This window comes from Hyperoodon ampullatus (genome assembly GCF_949752795.1).
Source record: "Hyperoodon ampullatus genome assembly, chromosome: 19".
Taxonomy (NCBI): domain Eukaryota; kingdom Metazoa; phylum Chordata; class Mammalia; order Artiodactyla; family Ziphiidae; genus Hyperoodon; species Hyperoodon ampullatus.
In genome coordinates, this window is record NC_136932.1 from 17098457 (window position 1) to 17120202 (window position 21746).

The 21746-nt window shown below is 40.7% G+C and overlaps 1 protein-coding gene across 1 annotated transcript in view; it reads right to left on the bottom strand.

Moving 5' to 3' along the window:
- TNRC6C (trinucleotide repeat containing adaptor 6C) overlaps nucleotides 1-21746 on the bottom strand; it is a gene marked incomplete at its 3' end in the record, with an annotated part of 123088 nt that overhangs the window by 66077 nt on the left and 35265 nt on the right. Inside the window, exons 3-4 of the mRNA XM_079725340.1 lie at nucleotides 13314-13413; nucleotides 12542-12563 (exon numbers count right to left, since the gene is read on the bottom strand). Of these exons, the coding sequence (XP_079581466.1) occupies nucleotides 12542-12563; nucleotides 13314-13413 (122 nt within the window). The remainder of the gene's footprint in view (nucleotides 1-12541; nucleotides 12564-13313; nucleotides 13414-21746) is intronic.

The window sequence follows — 21746 nt, forward strand, 5'->3', positions numbered from 1 at the left end:
GTCCAGGAGCCTGAGAAAGGTTTGGTCAAACAAAGAATCTTTGTCAGTCTTAATAATCCTCCTCCTCTCAGAAGCAATGGAGGTATTTTAGACTGATTAAAAACAAAAACCAACTTACATGAAATGAACTGCAGATGATGAAGTAAACAAGGGAAGAAGAGAGGCAACAACACTCAAAGAGGTTAGGCCAGGCGACAAATTGGGACAGACGATGACCGTTGCCCTCAGGATCGTCGGAGCACTAGATCTCCAGTCCGGCCCTAGACCTCTCCCGTTAATTTGGGTCTCTCATTTCCACGGTTTGAGAAGTGTGAAGCACTATACAAATATGATTAATGAACAGCCATCCCAGCCGTTTAAAAGCCTTACAGAGCAGCAATCAAAGGTGCCTGCTCCACGGCAGGCACACCAGCGACAGGCCCCGCAGGGGTCGGTTCACAGCTGCAGGGAGGCATGTGCGTGAGGGATCCGGCAGTGACCAGGCGGCAGTGACCAGGCGGTCGGTCCGTCCGCTGCGCCAGCTCCAAGTGTAAGCGTGGCCCTGGAGATGGTGGAAGTCTCCGCATGGGGTCCCGGTTCCTATCACTGTCTTGGTGGTGGGGAGAGGCAACACTGGTGGCAGCTTCCTGACGGCTGGGCTGCGGCAGTGACACTGTGCTCTTGAAGCCAGCAGTACCAGCGGGGCCTCCTGACTCTTCCCCAGGGAGCAGCTCTTCTGGAGGAGCCTTTGGGGAGTCATATCTGCCTCCCAGCCTAGGGTACCCCCCACCCACTGATTTTATAAGCACCCAATTCCCTGTACTTAAACTCATTTCTGCTTAAAATACCTAGAGTGGTTTCTATACCTTTCAATTCAGCTCTGGTTAAGAGCACAGATTTTTTTTTTTTTTTTTTAGCAAGTAGGACATTTAAATCTTTCATTCACCTAGACAGTATCACAGTATATGGTATGAGCTAGATATTCAACTAATGGCATTTACTGTAATGGGACTTACCTACGTACACCTGGATTAGACTCTCAGAGGCTACCTCCATTAGCCTAAAGTATGCTGACAAGCAGGCATGCAATGGGTTATAGAAGTATATTTTAAAAGTAAGTTTTTATAGGTAAATGTTAACCTAAAGGGACGTTTTAACCTACACATTTCAATGTCTTATTTCTGAAATTTGGATGCTTCTACAGTTGGTGTATAAATTTAACATGCTTTCCTCATTCACCCTCCAATTCCATCAATAACACATTATTAAATCAACAGTATGCCCTATAATTGATGGTATCTTAGAACTTAAGAAACAAATGTTTTATATGATAAAGCATAGAATTTCTCTTATGCATAAGACATCACACAAAAGGAAAAATATTTTAAAATCATGCATTAATTCTAGCCATTTCAGAATATATACTCCAAGATTCAGAGTTTCTTAAAAATTTAAATTTACTGAAATGTATATGTTAACTGTTTGCAAAATATGACTATGAAAGAGAACTATTCTCCTGTGCTGAAATAATCAGTGATTCCAAGGAATATTTTCATTATTACAATTACTTCTGCAACCTCTACAGCAACAAACATTGTAGCGAGACATTCCCTTAGAACAACAGAGATTCAAGGAGAAGACAGCTATGAGCATTGGTCCATCTGCTGTGTTTATCGCAGTCCCAGTGGGGTACAAAGCGGTGGCCTTCTGTTTGTTCTGTTGATGGCTTCTGGCTGATCTGTCACCATAGCAACTTTTAGAGTCCAACTCAAATGAGCACAAATTCATTAGCTACTAACTACATTAACTTTGTGTCTGCTGCTAATGAGAAATGCTGTTCAGAGTTATTTTCTATTCTAATGGATTACAGTTACCTGTCTGAAAGGTATTAAATTAAATTAAACGCTACTCTTAATGTATCAGACTGGATAATATGTTACAGTAAAATTATTTTAATAAAGGCTACTAACAATAAGAATCATTTCATTAAAAGGTTACCTTAGGGACTTCCCTTGTGGCGCAGTGGTTAAGAATCTGCCTATCAATGCAGGGGACACAGGTTTGAGCCCTGGTCCGGGAGATCCCACATGCCACGGAGCAACTAAGCCCATGTGCCACAACTACTGAGCCTGTGCTCTAGAGCCCGAGAGCCACAACTACTGAAGCCCATGTGCTTAGAGACCATGCTCCGCAATGAGAAGCCACTGCAATGAGAAGCCCGCACACTGCAACAAAGAGCAGCCCCGCTCACCACAACTAGAGAAAGCCCGCACACAGCAACGAAGACCCAACGCAGCCATAAATAAATAAATAAATAGGAAAAAAAAAAAAAAAAGGTTACCTTGTTCTAGTCCTTGGATTCTTCTACTCTAAGAAAATGTATTACTTGTCACACCGGCAAATGTTTCTAGGTTATTTTAAATGTCGGCTAGCTGATTTAGAATATCAAAATTGAAAATTTTGATAACAGCATATGTTAAAGCCAAGTAGCCAGTACAGCATTAACATATATTGGATTTTCTATAACCTTGTCAGTACTGACCATCAACTGAAATACTTCCCAAAGAGGAGACACATTGGACAGACGTGAAGGGTAAAGAAAGTCCAGTGAGTGTACAGCTTCTATGTCTGACCTCGTCTCTCTACACGCAGAATCATCCGGAGCTGAATAAGCTCTGGAAGCAAAGAGCAAATCCGAAATCTCATGAAACAGAGGTTTTAAGTGGGATTATGTCTCACCAGTGTTCCAGTGTTCTCCCAGGACAGGTATATTGCCTTGTGCAGGAGGGCTGTGTGCGTTTGTCTTAATAAATTAATAAATTGTGGAAATTAACTTATTTACAAAACAAAACCAGACACACATAGACAACAAACTTACGGTCACCAAAGGGGAAAGGGGGTGGGGGAGGGATAAATCAGGAGTTTGGGATTAGCAGATACAAACCACTATATACTGGGTTGGCCAAAAAGTCTGTTTGGGTTTTTCTGTACCGTCTTATGGAAAAACCCAAATGTAAAATAGATAAGCAACAAGGTCCTACTGTATAGCATAGGGAACTATATTCAGTATCTTGTAATAACCTACAATAGAAAATAATCTGAAAAAGAAAAAACATATGTATAACTGAATCATTCTGCTGTACACCTGAAACACTGTAAATCAACTACACTTCAATAAAGTAAATAAATCATGGAATAGCAATAATCCTGAGATGTTTTTTCCCCCACAAAGTGCAGAATCCTACATCCTGCCAGAAGAGGGAGCCCAAGTTTCTCCAACATTTAGAGAAGGCAGGGGATCGGGAGGGAAGCTGCCCATATTGCTAATTGATTTTGAAAAGCCTCCTTATTGTTCTTAGGAAAAGGAATGTTCTACCTCTATCACGCCCTGGTCTCCATCTACCACGTTCGTTCGCCTCATCTCACACCACTCTCTCTCCCCTGCTGATGGCTCCTAGGCCCTGCCGGCTTTTTGTTTGTTTAGGGTCCAGCCAGCCAGCCTTTGCGGGCCGCTGCTCCCTCCGTACGCGGGAGCCCTTCGCCCTCTCTCTACTCTCCCAGGCCTAGGTTCTCGGCATCCTTCAGGTCTCAACTGAAGCAGCACTCAGTTGCCTTCCCTGATCCCAGCCTAGTCCAGGCTCCTGTGTTCTGTGCTCTCATTAATCAATGCTCCTCTCCTTCACAGCAGTTGGTAACGATACCTATAGCATTGTGACTGATGTTTATGTCTGTTCCCCATTAAGACTCTAAGTTCCAGGAGAGTGGGAAATATATCTATTTGTTTTTAAATAAATTTATTTATTTTTTATTTTATATTATTTATTTTAGGCTGTGTTGGGTCTTTGTTGCTGCACGCAGGCTTTCTCTAGTTGCGGCAAGCAGGGGCTACTCTTCGTTGCGGTGCACGGGTTTCTCATTGCGGTGGCTTCTCTTGTTGCAGAGCACGGGCTCTAGGTGCGCAGGCTTCAGTAGTTGTGGCTTGCGGGCTTCAGTAGTTGTGGCTTGCGGGCTCCAGAGCGCAGGCTCAGTAGTTGTGGTACACAGGCTTAGTTGCTCCGCGGCATGTGGGATCTTCCCTGACGAGGGCTCGAACCCATGTCCCGTGCATTGGTGGACAGATGCTTAACCACTGCGCCACCAGAGAAGCCCCTATATCTATTTTTTTAAATCTTTTTCTCCCCACAGTGAACAGCACAGCGTAAGGCAAACAGTAGGTGTTTAATAAATATCTGCTGGATCAGATGGTTAGCAGCCCGTTTGGCCTCTGGGCTCTGCCCACTCTGTCAACATGAGCCCTCCTCCCTACCCCCACCCATCAGCTTAGCATCTGCAGGCTGAACTGTGCAGCGGTCTCACTGCACCCGCTGCCTCCAGCTCTCTCTCCAACTGTTTAATCCACCTTCAATCTGGTGCTTTCGGTGATCTTTCTAAAACATAAATCTCATGATGTCACTCCCCCACTCAGAACTCTCCAATGACTCTCCTTTTTCATAGGGTAGGCTCACACCTAATGGATGGGTTTGGGATGACTGGCATAAGGCACCCCTCCTCGTCCTTGTCTCCACAGCTAAGTTAGGGGCCAATGGGAAGAGCGGCCCAGCTCCAGCATGCATTTATCTCACTCTCAATCAGTACTGTCCTTTCCCCCAGTTTTCTCACTTATTTTTAAAAACAGGTTATCTTTTCTCATAGAAATATAAATATAGGATGAAAAGATGATCAAATGAATGTAACTTAAATCCTTTCAGGTGGAAGATGTGGGATAAATAAATCACAACACCCAGAACATTTTATTGCATTCACTTGCTCATAGATCCATTTGCTAATACAGTCAACTCTTCCCATTAATATATCTCTTTGAGAACAGAGAACTTATCTCTGCTGTCTGATAGGTATTTATAAACTATTTATTAAATTAATTAGTGAACTAACTTGACAACTCTAGGTGATAAAATGTGACTAATATTTAGCTAATTTACTAATGCAATCTTTAGTGTGTCTTTTTTTTTTTTTTGGTACGCGGGCCTCTCCCGTTGCGGAGCACAGGCTCCGGATGCGCAGGCTCAGTGGCCATGGCTCACGGGCGCAGCCGCTCCACGGCACGTGGGATCTTCCCGGACCGGGGCACGAACCCATATCCCCTGCATCGGCAGGCGGACTCTCAACCACTGCGCCACCAGGGAAGCCCTAATGCAATCTTTAGTATGTTAAAGCTAGATGAAATGTGATCACAATGGAAAGTGCATATTTTCTGATATAACTAACATACAAATAACTGCAGGCACAGAAAGAAAGGGAAATGACTGAGGCATGCAGAAAACTAAGCTGCAGTGATGAGACTTTCTGGCCGAGTGTAGGGGCCAATTTAATATTAGAAACCAATCTGGAGTTAGAAAGCAAATAACTCAGGAAGCAGTGGCAAAATATTTCAATACGCATCCACCAAAGAAGATACGCAGATGGCAAAAAAGCACATAAAAGTAATGTTCAACATCATTAGCTGTTAGGGAAATGCAAATCAAAACCACAAGGAGATTCCACATCTATTAGAAAGGCTAAAATTATGAAGACTGACTTTCCAAGTGTTGATGAGGATGCAAAGAACTGTGAAATGGGACAATCACTGTGGAAAAGTTCTGCAGTTTCTTGAAAAGTTAAACATCCATCTATCATAAGATCTGGCCATTCTACTCCCACAGATTTACCAAAGAAAAATGAAAGTATATATATATATATATATATCCATAGAGAGATTTGTATATGAATGTTCACAGGCATCTTATTCATCATTGCTAAAAACTGAAAACAACTCAAATGTCCATGAACAGACGAATGGATAAACATGTTGTGAAAAATCCAAACAATGGAATACTACTCAGAATGGAATAGAAAGGAATGATCTCCTGATACACGCAACAACAGGGATGACTCTCACAAGTGCTATTAGGCTGAGTAAAAGCGGCCAAGGGTGCATACTGTATGATTCCGTTTATGCAGTACTCTAGAAAACCTTCTGTAGTGACAGAAGTAGATCAGTGTTTGCCCAGAGACTGGCGAGGGGACGGAGGGGTAGGGGAGGTGGGTTGGGAAGGGGCACAGGGTACCTTCAGGGGTGATGGATGCTGTCTTGATTTCAGGGATGGTTTCACAGGTGTGCCCGTGCCAACATTTATTAAACTGTTCTCTTTTAAATACATGTAGTTTATTGTATGTCAACTATAACCCAATAAAGCTCTTACAAAAACAAAAAAACAAAAAAAAGAAAGCAATCTGGGCAAACAAATGATTTCTCAGAAAGAAGACTGCCAGCTTCCTTTGAGCTATAAACTATAACTTTACGCCTGGAGATCATGATTATGTTTAACACTTCAGTGAAGCTATGCTAAATAGAGATGTGGACTTCACCTGAGACCTAGCCAGAAATGCAGTTAAAGGGGCTTGTAACAGACAACAGATAAATTATCACTGGGTTTACTTCCTTTCCTCTAAAATTTGATCAAGAAAGAATATATATATATATTTCCTTAGGGTTTTTTTCCAATAAGTTTTTATCCTTTTAAACTGTCTACATATTTAGGGGAAAAATACCACATCTTAATATACTTTCTTTTGTTCCCACAGAAAAAATATTCATGGATTTATTATATCTTCCTTCCCTAGGGATTTAATAGTAAAATTAAATAATTCCTTTAAACAGAGAGCAATGTGGTTAAAAAATGACATAGATAATATTTAAAATCCTATAAGATACCATCCCATAAAGATCCCGCATATAACAAATCTCTTAGGAATTTCTTCCAGTCTTATTTGAAAATATCCTAAGTTACTTCTTAAAAGGAACTCACACAGTACTGGTGATACATAAACAATATCTACGTCTCCAGTCCCTTCACATGATAGCAGAAAAAATATATAACTGAGAACCAGAAGATGAGGGTTCTAGTTCTAGTTCTGCTACTAACTAGCTGTCAAAACGTGTACAAATCATTTAACCTCTTTGAATCTCATTTCTCATCTAACAGGAATTGGATAATCTCTAAGGATCCTTTAAGCTCTAAGATTTTATTAATCTTGTAGACAGGCAAATAAAATGCCATATTTTATAGAAAATATTGTGCTAAGCACGCTGACTAGATTTTTAGATGCTGCTTTTAAGAGTAACTCATATACTCAAAATAACGTTTGCTTTGGTTATGTGAATGTGAACGTGAATACATGTAAATTCAAGGAACCTGGCCAATTTTATTACACAGTATAACTCAAGAAAACACAGATCTGCTGCTCTTTAAATACTAACTGCTGATTATTGTGTTGAGACCCCTGAAGGACTGAGCAAACAGCAATCAACTGCCTCAGCTAAAGAAAAGTGCCATCTAATTGGTGAGGTGCAGAAATCTGGGTTCATTTCTGTTTGTTTTTATCTATATCTGACTATGAAATTGGGAAGGCATGCTTTAAACATCAATTCTCACTTTTTTCACTCATGTTGAGGGAAAGCTTTATAAATATATGTTTAGGGAATTCCCTGGTGGTCCAGTGGTTAAGACTCCACGCTTTCACTGCCGAGGATGAAGGTTCAATCCCTGGTCAGGGAACTAAGATCCCACAAGCTGCACAGCATGGCCAAAAAAAAATGTATATATGTCTAGAATGAGCCTTAATAGCAGTACAGCACAGTGACCCCCCCCCAAGCCCTTATCACTCAACATAAGGCTACTGAAAGAATATGCTTTCAATTGATTTACATTAACAAAATCATATAAAAGTCTGCTTAAAATTAACAATTAGAAACTGAATGCATGGAGAAGCTGAATACCTGATTGCAAAACTTAAATTATAGTCTTTTCAAGCAAGATTAGGAAACTAATTAAAATGTACAAATTTTTAAAAGTATATGACTCAGGGCTTCCCTGGTGGCGCAGTGGTTGGGGGTCCGCCTGCCGATGCAGGGGACACGGGTTCGTGCCCCAGTCCGGGAAGATCCCACATGCTGCGGAGCGGCTGGGCCCGTGAGCCATGGCCGCTGAGCCTGCGCATCCGGAGCCTGTGCTCCGCAAGGGGAGAGGCCACAACAGTGAGAGGCCCGCGTACCGCAAAAAAAAAAAAAAAAAAAAAAGTATATGACTCAAAACCATGAATCATTAATCATGTGAAGTTTGAGCCATGTTGGGTCATCAAAATATTCACTTTTATACATGATATAATTAACTTTGAGCTTTCTGTATGAAAAGTTATCTATTTTATGAACTTGAGCAAATCTGGCTAAAACCACTAAATTAAATTCACTTCACATTTAGGAATATTATAGTTAATCCTAAAAAACCCCTTTAAATCCATGAAAAAGCCCAGAAGACAATACGGAAAATTTAGGCTCATAAGGTCATCACATCACATGTAAAGCTATTATTTTCTCTGCCCAAATTAAGGGCAATGCCTCAAATAAAGAAGAGAGATTACTGATTATCGAAGCAAAACCCAGTATAAAGTGTCCAACACTTAGACACTAGCTACTCCACAGCAGGGATACAATACACAAGTTAATGGTGTTTCGAAACAGGATTATATCTGATTCCTCTTCCCCCTAACTATGAGAACATCTAGGGTCTCACTAAGGCATTGTGTTCAGCTGGCTCTTTCACTGGTCACCAATGCAAAGACAATGTTTAGAAGAATTTACTAAGGGCTGTTTTGTTTCTGAATAGGCTTATACAGAGGTTCTCAAGTTGCTTAGTGCAGCTCCTTGAGGGGCAAGGGATGGGGAAATGCTTAATTAGGGGAAGCAGCAGAGAGTCCATATAAAATGCGTATTTATGTATTCATAAAGAGATGCTTTCAAGGATGGTCAACAAAATGTTAACTGCTAAATATCTCAAGATGGAGGGATTTCATGTGAACTTTAACTTCTTTTTAGACAATGAGAATATTATTACTTACATTTTTCATCACAGGAAGAAAAATAAGGAAAGGATGATTGAAACAACCCCACCCAAGACTAGAAAGCACTGAAGGAAAAGAGTTCCAGTCACAGAAACATGCTCAGATTCCTACGAGTGCAGGATACTCAGGCGTACAGAAGGAGGAGGAAACGGGTGAAAGGTGAGGGTGAATCCACTATTTGCATAAAAGTCTCCAGGGCTTAACTAAGCAGAGAAAATGCAGCTCCCCCTGACATCAGGGTGGATGCTGGGCATAAATGCTGGCAGCACAGTGTTTCAAACAAACCGACTCTCGCTTGCCTGAATCTTAAAACAAAAAGAAAACGACCTTAACAAAGAAATCGCAAGGCAGGATTTGGAAAAACAGGTACTAAATTTAATTTTACTTGTAGTTTTGTAAAGCAGAATTTCTAGCACCTGGTTTTCAGACTGCAGTAGGGGAGAAGCATGCTATATATTAGATTAAGCTAATGAAAAAATTTCCAGTGAGATTCAGTTCTTCGTTTGTCTCTTAAATGAAGATTCATAGTTCAAGTTCAATGGTTATAGCCAGAGATAAAAAACTTTTTAAGCATAATTAATGCTATAATGAAGACTCATCTATCAAGAATGGATTAGGCTAGTTATTCTCTAGGAGAAAGCAGAAGGGTATAGTATATGTATGTGTGTAACATAAAGAGTTCCCTGAAAATGTTTAAAATAAATCAAAATTTAAAGAAGTTAAGTTTCAGTTATTGAGAAAATTAAGTCAAATATAATGCTAAATAGTGGAGGCACTGCTTTACTAATACTACTGTTTATGCCATGTGTAATACTGCAGAGCAAGGAAGTTACTAATTGATATGGTCTAGTTATCTAATTATCAAAATAAAATCAATTCAAACTTCTACTATGTTAATTGATTCAGTGTATTATATAACCTTATTTATAACTGTAGCCTCTCACTTAAGAGTATTCAACTCCTGGACTCACTCAAATTGCTAAACTCTTTCCTACATTCTAACAACTCAGGGCCCTGAGACTTCTGGGTGCTGCCTTGTGGTGAGAGCAGGGTTCTCCGGCTTCCTGTGGTTCTGAAGTGGGTCATCACATCTGGTCAGGAAGTCAGAGACCTGGCTCGGGAATCAGAGGCAGGACTGACCCGGCTCTGCTACTCACTAGCTCTGTGACCTTATCTAAGTTACCATACCTCTCTGAGCATCCCTTTCCCGACACAGGATTGTTTTGAAGCATGGTAGGTACGGAGATACAGTAAATGCTTGATGAATGTCTGTCGTGTGCCCTTCCTGGATGCCATAAGTTCAGGAAGATTCTGGGCACATCAGCCCTGCTGTTCACTAGCTATACAGTCTTGGGGGCATTGGGCAAACTCTCAGAGCTTCAGTTTACTCGTGTGGACACTGCAGACAGTGCCAACAACAACTGGAACTAATACATGTACAGGGTCTGTCTGAAAGCAGCTGCTGATGAGGGTGCCGGTCTCAGGCCTCCTGACTGCGCGCACAGAGCAAGGAGCTGGGCGTGTGAGAGAGCGCAAGGCAAACTTGGCCCTGCCCTTCTGGCTACACAGAATAGAGTAGGGGAAAGACTCGAAAACGCCAGAAGGTTAGAAAAGCGGACCTATTGCTCCGTGTGAGCACTCATACTATTCCTACAACATATCTCAACGTTCAGTCAGGCCCAGCTTGTGTTATTTAACACACGTGTCCAGTTGGAAATTCAGAACCACCACCTTGCAGGCAGCTAATTTTGACTGGAACCAGTAATAATGGAGAGTCTGAGAAAAATTTAGACCTTGGTGCTGCTAATATTTACTAATGAATTACCTAGTGGCACTGTTAGATTATTTCAAAAAGCATTTTTTGAAATTCAAAAAGCATTTTTTTATTGTTCAGAAGGACGTTAATAATCATCATTATGTTCTGAGGCTAGTTATAGTTAGTACAGTTACTGACAAATTGTATCCAAAGGAGCAGTATTTTAGAGAAGATAAAAGGAAAAGATAAAAACCCAGTAGGGTTTGGAGTCAGCAATGAAAATACTCATCAGAACAGTAATAGAAAATAATAACTCTGTGTAAGGTGGCAGGACAATGTAATTCATGATCGTTATACAATCATAAGCAATTTGTTACTATTTCAAGAGAAAATAATTATTATGACAGTGACAACAGAACACTGCTGGTACTGAATCAGGTTGTAAAAACTTCTCAAAATGTTAAAAAAAAAAAAAAAGGAAATGGATGCTTCAGAGCAATAATTCTGTACTTTTAAATGACAATTTTAAGAAACCATTATTTCTCATTCAAGATCATAATTTCAAAACAACCATGAGCCACAGCCCTTTGGGCCCTTCTGGCAAGTGTTTTGTAAATTCACACTACCACTGAGAGTGTAAGAAAGAAAAACGTCCTTTTTGAAAACTATGCTGTCTTTAAATATTCTTTTACATGAAATCCATCTCTTACCGTGGCTCTGCTGTGGAAGCTCTGCGGCCGCCTGTGCTGGGGTCAGATGCCCGGGCTCCCTCGAGGCCTGTCCTTACACTAACTCGAGGCCAAGAGCAAGCCACGTAAGTCACACTATCGGCCTCAGTTTCTTCATTGTCAATTAACACCTGCCCTGCTCAATTATGAAGTTCAAATGAGATAACATAAACTCTACTTTGAAAACCATAAATGTCAAACAAAAGTGGAGCCCTTCGCTGTGGCGCTGCCTGAGACACAAGCCTCTGCAGAGCATGTGTCTGTGTCTACAATTATATGTGACAGTCCAACAGAAATAAAACATACAATTAATCACAGGCAACCTCTAGTGAGCACCAGCTCTGTGCCAGGCACCAAGCCTTGTCCATGTGGATCTCATACAGTCGTAAGATAGCTCTATGAGGTGGGAACCATTCACCCCTTACTCTTCTCATTGTAAATATGAAATACCCAAGGCTTAAAGATGTGAAGTGCCTTGCCCAAATTAAACAGAGCTGGTCTATGCGAGTCCTGAGTGTGTGCTTCCCAGCACTGGACAGTCCCTGAACACATCAAGTATGAAGTGCGGAGGCTCCGAGCGTGGCTTCCTTTCTGCTTGTCCTCCAGCACATCACACAGAGATGCCCAAGTTCCTGTGAGAACCACATACGTTCCCATCCACACCCATTAAGACAACCATACGCCAATTCTGGACTTGGAAAATAAAAAAGAAACCTTTCACACATTATTAAGCAAAAAGGGAAGAATATAGAAAGAATATACCTCTTTTTATTATAAATAGTTGGCAAACAGAAATTGGAAGCTTTAAAAAAATTCAATATCTTTTGGTTGTTCTTACTCAAATTGGACCAATTTTATCAGCTTAATCCTTGATTGGTGGAAATCAAACCAAAGGAAAATTATAAAGCATTGTTTAGAAAGGTAATGTAACATTCTTTAGGCATTTTAGATTAAGCATATGCCAATTAAATGCAGATGTAAAACCAGTGATAAATGAGGAATTTCACAGGGAATAGTAAAAAGCAGATTCAAAGGCAGGGTGAGATTCTTTGTTTTTAACCACCAATTGAAAAAAAAAAGTCATCATCATAAACTTTGGTACTGTCATAAAATGTATCCCCCCAAAATAAAGTAAACTTACCTTTGGTTTTTTGATCAGCAGCCTGAAAAAAAAAAAAATCAGAAACTCTTTAGGAATAATGTGTAGGATGTACACGTCCATATGAAAGTTTATAAGCAGACTTTAATATTGGAAACTTTAAAAACAAGTTTTTGCCCAGTTATCTTATTAAAATTTACTACTGGGAAAAATGTATAATTGTCTACATTCTATTAATTATGTGCCAATATTGATCTAAAGGCAAAAAAATCTATCTGGAAGCTCACTTAAGCTCTGTATTTTAATACAAACTAAAATGTATACAGTTTCAACTATAAGATGCATTAAACCGTTAGGCAAGAACAATACAAATGGCATAACTTGGTACATTAAATGCCCTAAAATTCAAGCCTGACCATAAGATACACAGTAGGACTTTAAATTTTAATATTTACTAGTACAAGTTGTAAAAGAACACTTGCCAAAGCTGCAAAAATTATTTCTATCTTTTCAAATAAAATCAGTTAAATGGCCCTTAGACATGGTTGCTCTGGACAGTTCAGTTTAAGTAAAATAGCATGGACATTCTTTACTACCAATGACTAAAATCAAAGTCCTTCAAAACACAGCTCTAGTATTTCTGATTCCTTAAAAAAGACATTCTGTGGCTGTCACCCTTTATCTATGTCACTAGCACTCTAGATTGAGCACACTGAATTTTAAAAGTAAGAACCGAACCTCTGTAATGCAATGGCTATAATGCGGTGAGACACGAGTGATGACAGAAACAATGAACTAGGAACTCTAGCCAAACCTTTTTCTGAGCACCTTCCTTCTTTTTCTTTTCTTCCTGCTTTTTCTTTTTCTTTTCTTCCATCAAACGTTCCTCTTTTTGTGTTTCTTCTTCTTTCTCCCTATTAAAAATGAAGTGGTATTAGTATAATGTCCATTTTAAAATGAAAAAATGAAAAAAAAAATAAAAGAAAAAACATTAGCTGCAGAAAGCTTTAAGCCAAACAGTTTCACGCGTGGTATAAAGAAGGACATTTTTGAGAAGCAGTGTTAGAAATGGACCTTCACTCCTCCCCCCATCAGCTCCACTTCTCTGTTAAGTACTAGAACACGTGGCCCTGACTTCTTTGGCGGTGTTCATTCATTGGCCCACATCTGTTGAACACCAACCTTTTATCAGGCAGTATACCAGGAATTAAGGGTACAAGATGGAGAAAGACATAGTCCCTAGAGTCCAGCCCCAGACCAGTACTTCTAGAAGTGCTGTCTCAGGGACCACCATCATCACAATCTACCTATTGAAAGTGTAGATTCCTGGGTCCCACACCAGCCCAACCAAATCAGAGCCTTTGCAGGTGATTCTTATGCACACCTTTTATGTTGGCTGGACAAAACAATTGTTTTTTAAACAAAGATGCCTACACAGCATGGTGAGCGACTTTAAGGGTACACTGGAACATGGCATAGAGCAACATCTGGAAGAGTGAGGTAGCCTATGAGCTACGGCTTAAATGTGGCAAAAGTGTTTGGCTGGAATGGGGTGCTGTGTCAGTTATCAATTTACTGCCTGTCAGCTCCAGATTCACCCTCCAGCACACGCTTTGCCAATAATGGACCCGTCCCCTCAAGCACTTCTCCTTCCCTGTGAGCGCAATGCAGAGGTTTCCCAATGAAGGGCGCTAGAGGGGCTTGTAGCAGCAAGGGGCCGTCCCACTGTCTCTGGAAGCTGCAGGGTGGGGTCAGCATGTGGCTATGAGGACACCTGGTGAGGACCCCAGCCAAGGACTAAGAAAGGGCAGTCTCTTAGCAACCTTGCAGCTCTGGCGTGATCTAGTGTCACCTTCCAGTGACCCTGTCAACACAGACACTGTGCACTGCGGGCCTCCTGCTACTCGCCCCACTCCCACACCAGTCTCTGTGGCCTTCTCCCAATGATGTGGCCACGGCCCTCCTGACGGGGATGCCATGTGCTCCGTGCCTGTGGCACTGCCACTGCCACGTGGTCTGCACACCTGCACGCCTGGCCATCAACTGCAGCTCGCCACCAGGAGGGCTGCCACCAGGGCTCCCACCTCCTGTGTGCCCGTGTGGCGGGCTACTGGCTTTCCCGGGCTGGAGGAATGCTTCCTGCTGCCACCAACTGCCCACTGGCTGACCTGGGCGAAGCTGGGAGCCACTCTGCCATCCAGGGGGCTGCACCTACAGCTTCTTCAGTGAGTGTGAGCTCCAGCCTTGGGGAGGGGCCCCCTCCAATCGGCCCTTCCTCAGGTTCTCTCCCTCAGCCCTAGCTAGCTCTACAGTTGTTCTCTTACCACAGTTTAACTACTCTTTATAATAAACGTACCCTGTTTATATCACCATGTAGTTTCTGTCTCCTCGCTGGGCCAGACTGATACAAGTGGGAAGGAGGATTTAATAGACTAAGCAGAAGGAACAACATGCACAAAAGCCTCAGCAAAACATCATTGTCCAGGGGCTTCCCTGGTGGCACAGTGGTTGAGAATCTGCCTGCCAATGCAGGGGACACGGGTTCGAGCCCTGGTCTGGGAAGATCCCACATGCCGCGGAGTAACTGGGCCCGTGAGCCGTAACTACTGAGCCTGCGCGTCTGAAGCCTGTGCTCCACAACGAGAGGCAGCGACAGTGAGAGGCCCATGCACTGCGACGAAGAGTGGCCCCCGCTTGCCACAACTAGAGAAAGCCCTCGCACAGAAACGAAGACCCAACACAGCCAAAAATAAATAAACTCCTACCCCCAACATCTTAAAAAAAAAAAAAAATCATTGTCCACCCATCACTGTTGTTTAACTTTTTAATTTTGGAGTTTGTTTTTAACCTGTAAAATGTGTTGACAACTACCACATGCATAGGAATCTCAACCTAGTGTCCGTTTGTACGTATCTGAATGCCATCGTAATAAAAATAACTTAAATCAACGAGGTGGTGGTGATGGGAGGCACTTAGAGATTATTCTTCCTTTAAAACAGTGGTTCTTGGCTGCTCATGAGAATCACCTGGGAAGTTTTAAAAACTTCCAATGGCAAGGCTGTATCCCTTTTCAGTGAAATCAGGAAATTGAACTCAGACATCAGCAGTTTTAAAAGCTTCCAGATGACTCCAATGTCCAACCAAGGCTGAGAAACAACTTTTAAAAGGAAGTCAGTACATTTCCCAAGCTTGGGAGCCAGCTATTATTCATTACCTTAGATGATACCTTCCAGGAATATTTTCATGTTATAGGATGCAGAGACACTAAGAAATCTGTGTTTAAATATTCTTACAAGGTACAGGCAAGCCCTGTGAGTGATGGGCTGTTGCTGTAATCACCACGCTACTGCCACACATCTAGGGAAAAAGTGAACAGATAAAAACTGGGAATGTAGTGGCTATCCACCACTACTGTTATACTTTCTTAATCTACAGCATAACGAAAGCCTTAAGTTATCTTCAGATATTAAACTTAATAAAGAAGGCAAGCAGAGCTACATTTAAAAAAAGGTATTCTATAGAAGATGGAATAAAAATGATTTTTGCTTGATTGGATTACTCTGAAAGTTAAATTAATTAGAACCAGCTATTTCCCCAGCAGTACAGTTAAGGTTTCACTGTACTGGTAAAATAAAATGCTGTAATAAACAGCTCACGTAGCCCTGAGATATCTTACACTTTCCTGACTGAGCTCATGTTCCTATGACAAAGCACGATTCAAATGTATGAACTTTAATAAAGTTTTATCTAATATCCCCCTAACTAGCACTAATTTCTTCTACCTCTAACTCCTGGTATACAATTCCTGCAATTTTTCATTAATAATTTTTAAAAAATCAACACCGAATCTCATTTTTACTTGTAAAGTAATACATGCTCATGAGAAAACATAAACGGTACAAAAGATATGCTAACAAAAAAACAGATTCTTCCTTCTCCAGTGTCCGCAGGCTCTCTCCTTTGAGGTAAGGAGTTTTTTAAAGAACGTTCTCTATGTGAATATACGGTTGTGTATCTTTAAAAACGCTTGGATCCCTATTTCTTGACTTATCAATTTGAGATAGTAACAATTTAATTTCTACAATGATGGATACGGATTTGGTTCTTCAGACCCCTATCTTCCACCCCATCACTGCTTTGAGTTCAAACGATGAATGGCATTTGCTTTAAAAACAGTATGTTAATGTTCGCTGCAGAGCTAGGTAGGGTACTGTGAGGACATTCTTCTTGTGTAGCTGCTTTTTTTCTAGAGTTCCTAACTGTTTTTTCCTCTTGCAATATCCTCCTTACAAAAACTGTTTCTGTTTTTTACACATCCACCCTCCTCCAGTTTAAAAACATGAGCCCTCTTCTCAACTGCATTCTCCAAACTCCTTTCCAGAGCCTCAGTCCAGCTCACTCTGGGCTGGGAGCACTCTGCTAGAGTTTTCTAATATCCCCTAGTTATTTTATTTTTAAAAAAAAATTTAATTGTGGTAAAATATACATAAAATTTGCCATCTTAACCATTTTTACGCGTACAGTTCAGTAATGTTAGTCACATGGTTGTACTACCAATCTCCAGAACTCCTTTCATCTTGCAAAAGTGAAACCCTGTGCCCAAGAAACAACTCCCCACTACACACCCCTCTCCCCAGGCCGTGGCAACCACCATTCTATTTTCTGTCTCTATTAGTTTGACTAACCCTAAGCACCACATTGTGGTTTTGATCTGCATTCCCCTAATGAAAGTGATATCAAGCATCTTTTCATACGCTTCTTGGACATTTGTGTATCTTTTTGGAGCCTACTCTTATCGTAGTTTACATATTCCTTATTTTTAACTCTGTATCACTGTGTCATTTCTATCAATCCAGATTGATACAGTGGGAAAAGAGGAGCTAACAAGACTAAGCGGAAGGAACACTGTGTGCAAACTCCTCATCACTGCCCACCCATGAATGCTGACCTGAACTTACCAACTCGGTCATCTTGTGACTTCCCTTCTCTTCCTCCTTGAATGATGCCCTCAGTTGTGCTGGAATTGGCTACCTTTTTGTTTCACTGATGGTTTGGCTGAGCACAAATTCTAGGCTGAAAATCAAGTTTGAAGGCACAGTGCCCCTGTATTCTCGCATCCACTACCTACTCAAGAAAAGTCTGATGTCATTTTGCTGTTTTAGTCCTTTCTAGGTGCTTCCCCCCCACCCCCGCAAAGCTTCTTTTCACCCCTGGGATTCTGAAATTTCATGATGATGTGCACCTTGGTATCTTTCTCCCCCATTATTTATGCTTAGTATTTGGCTGATGCTTTCAATATAGAGACATTTCTTTCAGTTCTCTATTTTATTGAAAACATCTTCTGTTTTCTAGACAACACATATTAAGTTTCCTGGAGGGATCATCATAATTTATCTTTATGTTTTCTACTCTTTTTTGTTATTGTTCTCAATTTTCTGAGTGCTTAACTGAACTTGGTGTTCCAGTCCTTCTACTGAGCTTCTTATTCCATGATATTAAAATTTTATATAACTTTCTTATTCTCCAGTTGCTCTTTTCCCACAATACTGGGTTCTTGTTTTATGGACGCAAATCATTTTTATGCTAGCAGAAGATATTAATTAGGGTTTTTCTGAAGTTCTGCTAAATTTTCTGCATTTGTTTCCTTTCTGAACAGTTCTTCCCTTAGACTCCGATTGATGTGAGAGACTTTTCTCAATCGTCTGGTCATCTTTGGTTTGACCGTTCAGGCTTTAAAAAAAAAAAACCAAAAAACCAATTAGTTTTGTGTGCATGGGCTGGACTTGTTTCCTCATTGGCTTTGCTTTAGGGAGACAGGTTGGGGAACTGGCCATTTTGCTAAAGTAGCCTCAAAGGCTAAAACATGCAGCCTTTCCCCTGATTACCAAGGTGCTTTATTCAAAGTATTAGCTACTAGACCTTAACCACCTAGAACTGCTGAAATTTTAGATGTCATTATTCTGAATTCTGACCATAATCTCCTTTCCTTACTATTTCCACTGTACCCATTCATTATCTTTACCAGAAACTCCTATTCCTTGTCTTCCATTTTCTTCTCAGCTATTTTCATCAGTTCCTTTGCTACATACAGAGCCTAAACCTTAAGATCATCTCATATGTTCACTAACTCAGTCACTCAGGAACTATACAACTAGCATATGTTATTTACTGTGGTAGGCACCAGGGACAAAGAGAGGGATTGATTCATTTAACAAACATTATAGCAGAGATTACAGCAGTGACAAGGCAGAGTTCATACGCTTTTAAGGATATTCATATAAATAATGCATCAAATAAATGATCACTACTACAACAGCGATATGTACAAAATGCAATGAGAACATAAAAGTCTGCTGGGTGATGCCCTCCTGCTTATGTTATCTTTCTATTATAGTTAAGGGGACCTTATGTCCTGCTTTTAATGAACATTGTATGCTTCCTTCTGTACTCTGGGCTGTAAGTATCTTGGTGGCAGGACTGTCTTCTGTCTCTGTGGCACCAAGAAAAGCCTGTCATCATTCAGGACATTTCTAGTACCAACTTCTGGTCCATAATCTCAGGTGAAATTTATACTGGAAAAAAATCTTCTATATTTTCTTTTCAAGGGAAACTTTATTTTCTGAAATGACCAAGTAATATTTAATAAATTTCTATCTACCTTTTGAGGCTAGTAAGAAGATTATAAACTGTATTTTTTTTTCCTGTGTGGAGAAGTTGTGAGATTTACAAGTCAAGCTGTAAGGGAAATAAAGAAGAGGGATAGCCAGGTTGTGAGAATTTCACTTTTAAATTTTAATTTCAACTTAAAAAATTAAATTTAAATACATATGATTTTATATACATGTGTACATATAATCTTATATATTTTTCCCAATATAATCTTTGCTTTTGTTTCTCATTTGCTTGGCATCCCTTACTCATTCTTTCTTCTCCCTCCACATCCATCACAAAGGTTCACTTCTCCACCTCTCTTCCAGATGACCTATGTAGCCACCTAGTTCATATCCTTCTGTGCCTCTCTCCATGCTCATGTAATTATATGGAAACATACATACCTATATACTTTTACAAAGGATTTTATTTGATCATTGTTTTGTAACACAGGGATCACGTTATGTAAACTTTTTTGCATCTTGCTTTTGTCATTCAATATGTCTCTCTCTCCTCATCCCCTCTCCCAACTGATAGATCTAATACATAGCCATTATTTCTAATGGCTACATAATATACCATGGTGTGAATGTTACCATATTCTATTCAGTTATTCCCCTATTCATACACATTCACTTCATTTCCTGTTTATCACCATTACAAATAACTCCAGCTTTAGTCTATCTAGCTTCTGCTAAAGAGAACAGCATTGCTTTGATTAATGATATAGCTAATGCTTCAGTAATAGTGAAAACTAGGTAAGGAGAAATCTCATACAAGGCTCAACTTCAGGACCCAGAGCAAGTCTGAAGGGGCAAAGTGGACATAAATTACCTATACTTTGTGTGGCAAGGTATACTGTCATGGGTCCCTACTATACTGAATTCTATTGGAAAGAAAATATTTTTAATAATCTGGATTTTCAAGATGCATATTTCTTTTATTCTCAAATAGTTTAGCAATCACTGGATTAGGAGGCTTTGGGCAGAGAAAGAGCCACACTCATATTTTGGAGACAGCTAGAAGAAGGAAGGGTTGGGAGGTAGGTGACCGCCCATAAGTGGAGCCTCTATGGGTATTAATCATCTCAGTATTCCTAGCTAACTACACCTTTTCCCAGGGAAACATGATTTGACAGCTGTAGCCACTCTATGCCAAAGTATTCTAGGTGGAAAGTCTTCCAAATTTCCAGTCTTTTATTAGTTGATTACTCCCTTTTTGCAAATGAACGGGATTCAAAAAAGAGGGTGGACTTGTTTTTGCCTGTGAGGTTTAGTCACCAGAAACTGTAACCTAGTTTCACCTACAGGACACATCACAGCTTATGCTCTGAAGTTAGACTCCAATGTCATGTCATTAAAATATTCACTAATTCAGTGTGTGTGTGTGTGTGTGTGTGTTATATTCCGTTATATACAGTTTGGCTAATTCAATTAGAATTCCCTGGCAGGGTTTACGTTAGGAAGAGCTGGTTAAGTGTTATCAGACAAAATTAAAAAGGGAAGGGGAAGGAAGAGGTATCCTGTCCAGTCGTCAAATAAATATTTAAGATTCTTAATTTTTCAACATGTGTTTGAATACCCGATACAGCCTTGTGGGCAGTACGGAAAGGATAAGACATAAAATAGTCTTAGACCTTGAGGGGCATAGAATCTAATAGGAAAGTGACAGTAAAGCTTGAATTATCCTTAATACTTGATAGACTATGGAAATAAACAGAATACTATAGTAGATAGCTTATGCTTGAGATTCAGAGTCACAGAATTAGGTTCAAAAGTAAAGGTCACTAGCGTAGGAGGTCAAGAACCTGTAGGCTCAAGTATGGGCTGGACTGGGTAAAAGAACTGGACTGTCATGCAGTCATTCAGCATGACACCAGGACGTGGGGTGGAAAAGGGCACCACAGCTCTGACAAATAGGAGCAGAGGGTGGAAGGAAGAGTTTTTATTTGAGGATTAAAGGAAAACACAGTTAGAGAGAATCTAAGGTCTCCTGATGTTCACAGCTTTGTGTAATGCCCTCCCCGTGAGTGTGGGAGGGACCCGTGACTTGCTTCTCACCGCTAGAATATGGCAAAGGTGATGGAATGCTGCTGCCTTAACTACATTTATAAGACTCCATCTGTTTAGCAGACTTGCTTTAGTCTCCCTTTCAGGTGTTAGCTTTGAAGAAACAGCTGCCATGAGTCCTACTGCTGCAAGGAAATGAATTCTCCCAACAGCCTGAGTGAGCTTGGAAGCCCACCTTTCCCCAGTCAACTCCCCTCACACACACACCCCGCCCATGAAAACCCAGACCTGGCCTTGACTGCAGCCTGCAGTGGGTCCAGCTAACTAACCCATGCCTAGCCTCCTGACCCACAGAAACCGTGAAATAATGAATATGTATTGCTTTAAGTTTGTGGTAATTTGTCATGCAGCATAGAAAACTAATACAGGTCGTGATTTAAGACTTCCGGGGCCAGCCAAGATGGAGTAAGCCCACCACAGCCTCTCTGCCACTGATTACCACAAAAGACTGGATGAGGTACAATATAAATTCAAAAATACAAACTATGAAAAGTAAACAAAAGCAGGTGGACTAGGCAGAGGAGTCA